This window comes from Galeopterus variegatus, unplaced genomic scaffold, assembly GCF_000696425.1.
Source record: "Galeopterus variegatus unplaced genomic scaffold, G_variegatus-3.0.2 Scaffold556, whole genome shotgun sequence".
Classification (NCBI taxonomy): domain Eukaryota; kingdom Metazoa; phylum Chordata; class Mammalia; order Dermoptera; family Cynocephalidae; genus Galeopterus; species Galeopterus variegatus.
Window position 1 is genome coordinate 346,358 of NW_007726667.1, and position 9,772 is coordinate 356,129.

The 9,772-nt window shown below is 39.5% G+C and overlaps 1 protein-coding gene across 1 annotated transcript in view; it reads right to left on the minus strand.

Moving 5' to 3' along the window:
• AKAP13 (A kinase (PRKA) anchor protein 13) overlaps positions 1–9,772 on the minus strand; it is a 209,339-nt gene that overhangs the window by 31,390 nt on the left and 168,177 nt on the right. Inside the window, exons 17-20 of the mRNA XM_008570017.1 lie at positions 7,758–7,825; positions 5,483–5,549; positions 1,864–1,999; positions 366–478 (exon numbers count right to left, since the gene is read on the minus strand). Of these exons, the coding sequence (XP_008568239.1) occupies positions 366–478; positions 1,864–1,999; positions 5,483–5,549; positions 7,758–7,825 (384 nt within the window). The remainder of the gene's footprint in view (positions 1–365; positions 479–1,863; positions 2,000–5,482; positions 5,550–7,757; positions 7,826–9,772) is intronic.

The window sequence follows — 9,772 nt, forward strand, 5'->3', positions numbered from 1 at the left end:
GGGATTGCAACCCTCGGCGTTGCTCCCGCGCCTCGCTCAGCCAGTGAGCGGGAACCGGTCTGTATGTGGGATCCGAACCCTCGGGCGGGAGCACCGCCGCGCTTCCCAAGTGGCGCACTTATCCAGTGCGCCACCGGGCCGGCCCAAATCAAAGACATTCTTGAGTGGACAGTTCATAATCGGATAATTTTGATTACCAATTCATTATAAAGCACTTAAAACTTCACAGACAATTCAGAGAATCTTCATGGTTAGGAGAAGGAAGAGGCAGGCACTATTATCCCATTATCACTTGTATTCTAGGTAACGGCACACACAGTGTCTATCTATAGAGGCATAAAATATAGACCATAACTTCCTCTTACCTTCATCAGTAAGTGATTCTGTTGACTCATTGACTTTGCAGATTTTATTTAGTGAGTCTGTGGAATGAGACAGGAATTTCCAGGTGTTTGACATGTTCTCATCATTGCCAACTCTGAGGACAAAAAGAAATACATACTGTCATATAAATTCTGATAAGCTGAGGTTTGCATTCTTAAATCAGTACCTGAAAAATCCTAAAATGACAGCTGCCTGTAATTACCACAATGTCTGAAGATAAATTACTTACACCAGGTATACAGCAACATGCTACACTAACTATTAATGAAGTTCGGAAGCATTTAGTATCATTGCAACTCAAACATTTTGAGCCTTTTTTTAAAAAAATGACAAACAGCAAGGAGAATTTTCTTCCCTCAACCAAGTGTACACGAGAAACTTCTGGTTAAAACTTACTGCCTAACCACTACACTTTTTTTCCCTGTTCCCTAAACAAATACAGAGTGAGCATGTATAATAAACTATATTCTATAGACTTTTCTCAACTCCAACTCACTAGCTAGCTTAATAGGCACACAATAAATGTTTGCTGTATGACACAAAAACAAGCGTTATTTAAAACTTAAAATTTCTAGGCCAACTTATATAAATGCCAACTTTTCCAAGTCACAATGCAAACAAACTTTGATAACGTTACAGCTTCGAAAGGAAGGCTTTTGGAGGTAATGAAAAATACAAAGACAAACAAAATAAAACAGAAATACCTGAAACCTTTTTTTTTTTTAGAGGAGGAAATATTAGCTAGCACAGAGATAAGGAAAAAGAGACAAAAGGAAATTCTACATCCTTAAGAGGCATGCAAGAAATGTTTTGAGTGCTACATTTGAGATGGCTTACTGATGGGAAGGCAGGCACCTTACCCAAAACAGTCAACATCATTATAATCAGCCCTGTGCAAACCACCTGACAGCCAAGGCCTGAACAGTCAGTGGCCACAGCAACTTTTGCAGAGGACCACAAAAGGAACTCAGTGCAAATGAGTGGAACCTAACAGTAATAACTGGCCTATAATTCACCTCCATTAAACTGACTTAAGAGTTACAAGGCAAGGATGGAAAACGTATTTAAAAAAGAAAACAACCAGGTTCATCTGAATAATAGAAAAGTATGACATGTGGAAATGTAAGTCGTTGCAACCAAAAAATCAGAATAAAGTCATTATTTTTCCTATAATGATTCTTATTTTGATCTAAAAAAGTCATCTTTTTACAACTCCAGTTCTTCACAAGTGGGGCTGATCATACACAAAAGCCTAAAAGCAACCCAGCCCAATAAAGCTGTTATTAAAGGAGATCCTTGTTACGAGTGGCAGTCATGACAGAGCATCACACATGACCCCATTCTCCTCACCTGTATCACCCAATTGCGCACCAAACCCATTACTTTATTTCCAAAAGAAGAATCTTTTTGTCAAACTAGGTGATTATTATGCTCTTGTCATCTAGACGTCAACTGTGCTACCTTTAAATCTCCACTTACCCAGTAATGTTCTGTATGGAGACACTTTTGGAGAGTGCGACACTCTGCTGGGACCGTCTATTCGCAAACATGGGGATGGCAGTGGTTTCTTCAGCCAGGAGGACTGCGGATCGAGGGCGCTCCTTGGGCTGTGAGGCTGCAAAGGAAGAGAGAACACTCTCTGAAGCACCACCTAATTATGCCCACCTAGTACTGACTATGACAAACACTAAGTAGAAGCAAGATGCCATGGGAGTGTAAATTGGTACAAAACCTCTATTTAAAAAAAAAAGAGAAAAAAACCCCTCTACGGTGGACAGTTTGGCAATAACGATAGAAATTGTAAATGCCTATATTCTTTGGTTTAGTAATTCCACTTTTAGAATGTTTATCCTACAAGATATACTTGTATTTGTTTGAAATGATCTATGTCCAAAGTTATTCAATACAACATTCTGGGTAAAAGCAAATGATACAAATGAGTATCAAAAGAAGACTGTTTAATAAGTTATGGTACTTCGTATACTGGATTACTACACAGCTTTAAGAAAACGAGGGTGCTCTCTATGTACTGACACAGATCTCTAAGACATTAAGGGGAGGAAAAAAATCAAGGTACAGAACAAAGTACTTAAACTATCTTTCATGCTTTAAAAAAAAAGAAAGAAAAATTAATAATCCAAGTTGATATTTGCTTTACTTTAATAAGGGAACTCTGGGAAGATAAATAAAATGGGGATAAAGAATCACGTGAATATTATATATTTAAAAATTCAAACTAATTATTAATAAAATAAGATTGAAAGAATTTTAAGGAACCTTAGAGATAACTGAGACCGGTGTTCTTTGAAACCACCCACCATGAAACATCTGAAGTGCTTATTAGATATGAAATTCCCAATCCTCCTTGTCCTTTGGGGTAGGACCTGAGAGTCTATATATGTTACAGGCTCCTCAAATGATTCTTCTGCTCATTGTTTGAGAGTACAGATTTTGACCAATTCCTTTAATTTATGGGTGGGGAAAATATAACACTTGTTTAATGTCACATAGCTAATTTGTTCTAATACTGTATATTTCTTCTTAACATGACCAAAGAAAAAACTAGAGCTCTCACTTGCTAAAGTGGTCACACTGACACCTGGGTAACAAATTATTTCTTCTTGGTAACTGACCTCCTGATCTAGACATGAGCTGAATTATCCGTCTACTCCCAGGGATGTTAAGAGCAGAAGGAAATAAGACTGGGGTGACTGTTACAACTTCACAGTATTTCAGGATGTTTTTGACTTAAAGAGCATTAACATAATTATTATCTATTTAGAAGAAGATGATACAATGAAACACCAGACACATGATACACTAAGACACTACCAGACCCCTGCTTCAGGAAGTACACAGGGAGTATGAGACATGGGCCCTGCCCCTACAGAGTAAGAGCAACTGGTAGGAAAGAGAATGCTAGAACATGGAGCATGTCCTAAGGGTTTCAGAAGGGAGGTCAATGGGCAGGTAAAATGTGATGGAGGAAGGAACACTATTTCTTGAAGAAAGGTAAGGATGTCGATAGGTCAGAAGGAAAAGAGAAGACATTTTGATGAAATTGTTATGAAGGCAAAAAAAAAAATGTAGTACTGTGAAAAAGAGAAAAAAAATAAAGAAGGAAGCAAGTAGTGAATGTATAGAGTGATCAGTGAGAAGGCTGGAGAAGCAGAATGAAGTCAAGTTATTCAGAGCCCTAAAAGTTATAAAGAACAACTTGTATTTAAAAGGCAGCATAAGAAGATGAAAAGAACAGTTTTTCCTTATTTGAAACCAATCCATATTCCACACAGGTAAGTTAATATCTTTGAGCCTCAGTTTTCTCATCTGTGGTAGTGGTGATGATGGGGACGGTGATGGTGACAGCAGCAAAAGTGAACACTTAAGGAGTACCTACTACTAAGTACTTTATAGGTATAATCAATCTCATTTAAACTGACTACCATCCTATCATACTATTATCATCCCTCTTCTACAAAGGAGGAGAATGGGGCACAGGAAGGTTTATAATGTCCAAGGATTCATAGCTATTAAGGGGTCGTGCTGGGACTCAAACCTATACAATTTGAATCCACAGTCTGTACTCTTAACCACTATGTTGCCTCAGTAAGGTAAAAGAGAAGAAAGAATATTTGTGGGGGTCAGAAGTAATACACACAAAGAACCTGGCACATAACAGGTATTTTTAAAAAATAGATGTTATCTTACCTGATGTGAAAGAAAACAGGCTTCTGAAACAAGGGATAATGTCAGAAAAAAAGTTTAAGGAATATTAGACTTGTAAATTGTGTGCGCAATGGGTAGGATCACAGATTGAAGTGGGTGTCAGTTTAGCAAATCTCTTCTAGTCATCTATGTGTAAAATTGGAAAATAACCTGATTTACTATGTCTAAAGGGAATTCACACTCTTCTGTGGGAGTAGAGAGTAGTACAACCATTCTGGAGCTATCTGGAAGTATATATAAAGACATTAGGCATAAGGCCGTAGTTCTCAAGCTTGAGTGGGCATCAGAATTGCCTGGAGGACCTATTAGAACACAGATCACTAGGCTCCACCTTGGAGTTTATGACCTGTAGGTCTGGGTAGGGCTCAAGACAATGCTCTTCTAATTGATCTGGAAACTACACTTTGAAAAACTGCCTTGGGAAAGTCTCACATAGGTTGCCATGAAGCCTACTGAAAGAAATTCACTATTGCGCTATGTATGGTAGCAGTTGGAGGCAACCTAAATATCCTTTCTTTGTGGGAACTGATAATTAAACGTGATATATGCTTATGAAAGAATATCATGCAGAGGTCTGAATAATAGCTTACAATAATAGCATGCGTAAATCTCAAAATGATACTGAGTGAAAAAAATAAGGAGAATATATGAGGGGTTTTCAAAAAGTTCATGAAACGATTTGTACTGTCTTTTAATTCCATTTTTCCACAAATTTCTGAAGTTCCCTTGTATAAGCATAAGTCATATCATTATCTAATTTAAATCCAACACACAAAACAATACCAGATTTTTTCCAAAAATATACACATGCCTAATGATGCGGGAGATTAGAAGGACATACGTTAAACACACTACAGTAGGAATCAGATAGGGAATGGAGTATGAAAAGGAAAAAATATTAAGTAAAACCAAAGTGGAGCCTTGCACAGACTGGTGAAGACAGTCTGATGTGAACAGGAGTGTGATTTACTCAATTTTGTGTACCACTTGTGGTCCTTCAAGAAAAATATGAACCATTTATATAACTTCAGTTTATAAAGAAGTTTAATAAGCAAGATCTCATTTCATTCACACAACTGTGAAGCATTAAAATCAAAATTGAGATGCACAGGGGCCACTTGCTTAAACACACATGGCTAAGGTGCTGCCTTTTAAGCTAATATACACAGTGTTCTAGGAACCTTCAAAGAGGATCTGACAGTATAATGTTGGTTAACAAATCTGCAGGATAAACCAGTAGCTTTCTGTAACTCACCACAAAAGAGGTACTCAAATCTTGATGAAGAATAAAAATGAACATTTCAACAGTATGTTAAAGTCCAGAACTAAAAAGTCAGAAAGGAAGTTCAGAGAAGTGGGCTGAGCTACTTACACTTGCTTCTCATGATGACCGTGGGCAGTGATGACGTGTCATGCGCCTGGAGAACCCCTTTGGGCTGCTAAAGAAAAAGAGAATAAATTCATGAAGACTGCATCGATAATTTCCCCTCTGGCAAGTTTTGAGAACCATAGGATAGGAAGAGCGTGGTCTGGTTACTTCCCTGCTCTGTCCCTTATACTGGCCCTCAGCACCCTGTGTCCCAGCCATGGTCACCCCCACTTGCCATTCTCTGAACCTGCCAAGGACTCTGATGCTGCACAGTATTTTTGCTGTCTGGAATGCTTTCCTCATCTTCACAGGCATGGTATTCTTCCACAACAAGACTACTTTAGAATCACCTCCTTGATAAAGCCATCCATTCTCCTCTCCAGTCACTAGTATCCCTTTAAAGCCCTGTGAAGGCCTCCGCATATCTTTTTTCTCACTTATAATCATCTGTCTGTCCATCTTCCTAACTAGACTGCTGGTTCCTTAAGAACAGTACCTGTGCCTTTCTGATTTCTATTTCTCCAGTGAGAAGCATTTATAAGGTGCTACATTCTTAGTTAAAAATGCTCATTTTGATTAAGACCTTTGTTGTAGAATGTAACAATAATACGTTGAGAATTTATAGATTAAAGCAATTAATCTGAGATAAATCATTAGAAAAAATAAGCCCTGTGCCTTTCTGATTTCTATTTCTCCAGTGAGAAGCATTTATAAGGTGCTACATTCTTAGGTAAAAATGCTCATTTTGATTAAGACCTTTGTTGTAGAATGTAACAATAATACTTTGAGAATTTATAGATTAAAGCAATTAATCTGAGATAAATCATTAGAAAAAATAAGTTACTTCCAATTTAAAATGGAATTCCCCCTTATAGGTTATATTCTCTAACATGAGAGATGCTGTTATCTGTATCATGATCGTTCTACAGAACCCAGTACATTCACAATAGCAATAAGTCTTATCAGAGATCACAAACTCAAATGACTATGGGGTCAGGCAGGTAACAAATGACAGAAGCAAGTTGGGGTGGGGACGGGGGGAGAGGCAATCTGGAAGTTGCTCATCCTGTCTAAAGGAGGCTGCAGCCACTCATGTCCAGTCGATAATCACCTGCCATCCAACCTCCAACACTTAACGACCTATAAGCCAGACACCATTCTAGGTGCTCAGGCTCTATTAATGGATCAAAGATTCCTGCCTTAGACTGGCTGGCAAGTTTTGGAGCTTACTGTCTAGTGGGGGAAGGGTACAGACCATACGATTTTAAAAATGCACGAACTCAAAAAAATACTGAATGAACTAAACAAAATATATGTCAATGGGCTAAGTAAGATGACAAAATACAGAAGTTTGCCACCGTGACACTAGTTGAGTCTTCTCGAAGTGAGGTCCTTGGACCATCAGCATCACCTGGGAAATTTTTAGAAATGCAAATTCCTGGGTCCCACCCCAGAATCTGAAACTCTGGGAGTGGGGCCCAGTAAACTGCCTTTAAATAAGCCCTCAAGATGATTCTGATACACACTCAAAATTGAGGCCACTGAACTAGATACATGTGTTTGGTTACTGATGAAGCACACAGGCCGTTGAGCATTTGTGTAGATGTAGCTGGAGAGTACTCTTCTGATAAGAAATGAACAGATGTTTATGGGTGACTAGAACACTGAAAACCACACATGATACCTAAGGGGTACGCCTCCAAACTCATATTCTTGTTTTAAGGGCCACTGGAAAGCAATTTCCATTACTGCATAGCATGCATGCTCAGAGCAGCTGCCATCATACAGCTGGCATTTCTTATTCTTGTATCATGTGATCAGAGCCACCTACATTTACCTGTGGAAAAGTGCTACCAGACAGACTGGGTCTAACCATAGCATCCCCCAGCCCATCAGCATAGCAAAGCCTGCTGCCGTCATGGTCCTGAATTAGGAAGTCAAGTGTGTGAACAGCAGAGTAGGTCTACACACATGGTTAAGAAGTAAATCGCTTTAACAGCAACACAAAAATATTAAAATCACAGAGAAAAGTATATTTAACATGTAGAAGTTATGAAAACATTTTCTTTTCCAAAAGTCTCAAATTCCTGAGTGTGTTAATCAAGAGAATTACTCACTTTAAAGAAGAATTATTTTTTGGTTATTTTGGTTTCAAATTTGGTACCAAATGATTAAAATAAATGAAACCCACCATAACCTCAACTGTCCCAACTCCTGAGGATTTTATTGGTTTAAGCCCTTTTTATTTTAAGCATTCTTTAAGCCAGAAATGGCTTACCTTCATTTTGACCTTTGCACAGGAGGCCAGACTTTCTCTGCAGCCTTTGTGGACAAAAGCACTGCAATCTGAAAAAAAGCAAAACCCAAGGTCACACTGATAAAACAGATCCTAGATTCTGACTTTTCACCACTGTTACAAGCAGCCTATGGATTTCCAAGTGAAGTCACTCACATGTAAGAATGTGACTCTGACTGAAATTACAGACTGCAGTCCTCTTCTAGGAAGCAGGCATGTGATGTTATTTGGAGGAGGGGAAACAAGAACAGATGTGATTTCTGATTAACAAAACTAGAAGTCTGGAACTTTTCAGAAGGAAGCTAAGAGACTACCAGAACTATAAGTGAAAGTATCTGCCATCAATATGTAAATTTGATTCCTAAATAAATACATAAATAAAGCCCCTCACAGGGGTTGTAAAACTTGTAAGACCATATGAAAGCAGAGAGTATGAGAATCTGAAAGTCTACCTGCTTCTGTCCTTCTACTTGGGATCTTTAAGACCCTAATTTTTTCACAACCCACTCTCTGAGACAAGAGCCACACAAGAAAGGTCATTAGAACAACCCAAAGCACCTCTGGGAACCCTGAGTCAAAAGAAGGTGGGAGGCTTCCTGAAAGATAAAGCAGAGACCACAATTTGCCAAGGACACAATTTTATCTCAACTCTTATTTCTCACTCCCCTGGCTACAAGATCCACTCATGTAAAAACCCAGTCCTTTGTGTCTCAGAAGGGTCATCACTGACTCTTACTGCTGTACAGAGTAGTAAAATAGAACCGTGCCAGGAGGCCAGAAGTGAAGTAGAGACAAAGGATTCATCGGTGGGGACACCTGATAAGGAAAGATGCTCCTAGGAAGGGTTCACACAGATACCCTTCACCAGGCAGTGTTTCATAGGCCAGTTCAGGAAGCACCACAGGTTCTGTCTATGCCAGCTCACAAATTACGGGCCAAGATACTCTTTTAGCTCATGCATATGGATGGGGGCGGTGGTGTGTGGAATGATGATGGAAAGGAAAAGATACTAGAAAGGAGACTGCGAGAATCCCAACCCCCAAAAGGGCCTTTTCCATTCTTTCCACAATAGTTACTCCTTTACCCCTTGCTTTATAGGTTTCTTCCTTACCACCACCAATCACCATGTATTATCTCAGGGATAACTCCTCTACTGAGTACTCTTCTGGGGCAAGGACCACTCATCAATTGCTGAATCTTCAATTAAGTCTCTTCAGCACAGTGCCTGGCTCATGGCATTTATTTACATGTTCATCTGTAGACCCTATGTCTATTTTATCTAAAAGCCAAGTACCCTGACACAACCTTGATTACAGTATGTGAAACATCAACTTATTAACACTAAAAGGAAAACAGGATGGACAGCTGTGAAACTAAATTTGACTTAGGTCCTGGCTCCGCTGGTTAGTGTGACCCCAGTACAAGCCCCTACTCTGTAGACCTCAGTTTCCTCATCTATGAAATGGATGGAGGGACTACATTTTTCCCTCAAGTCCCTCTATCTGTGATTCTCTAAAGGTAGGCAGGTGAGCTCCAGGCTGCTGGACCCACAAGCAAGAAGCATAATAAAGTAGCTGAGGCAAACTCCTTTACTCATTTTCTAGTAAGACAAAATGTGTTTCTGCCTGCCCTCACCACTATCCTTACTCAGGGTAAGTGGCGTCTCCATCTGTTGTCCCCCTTACAGATGCTTGCAACTAGGGAGCTGTGTTGTCCCAGGGCCTAGATGACCCATCAGTTCTTTCCCACAGCTCCCCTCCCCCTCTTTTTTCTCTTTCACAAACCCCTGCTCTGCCAAAGTCTCTTACACACTTCTTTAATCCCATTCCTTCTTCCCCTCTTTCAGGGTTTTGCCTATTTCCCTTTAGAAGAACCTCTCATCCACTCCATTCTACTTAAATAAAATATGCTTTAAAACATGTATTTAAAAACTAGTGGGGCCGAGCCCGTGGCGCACTCGGGAGAGTGCGGCGCTGGGAGTGCAGCAGCGCTCCCAC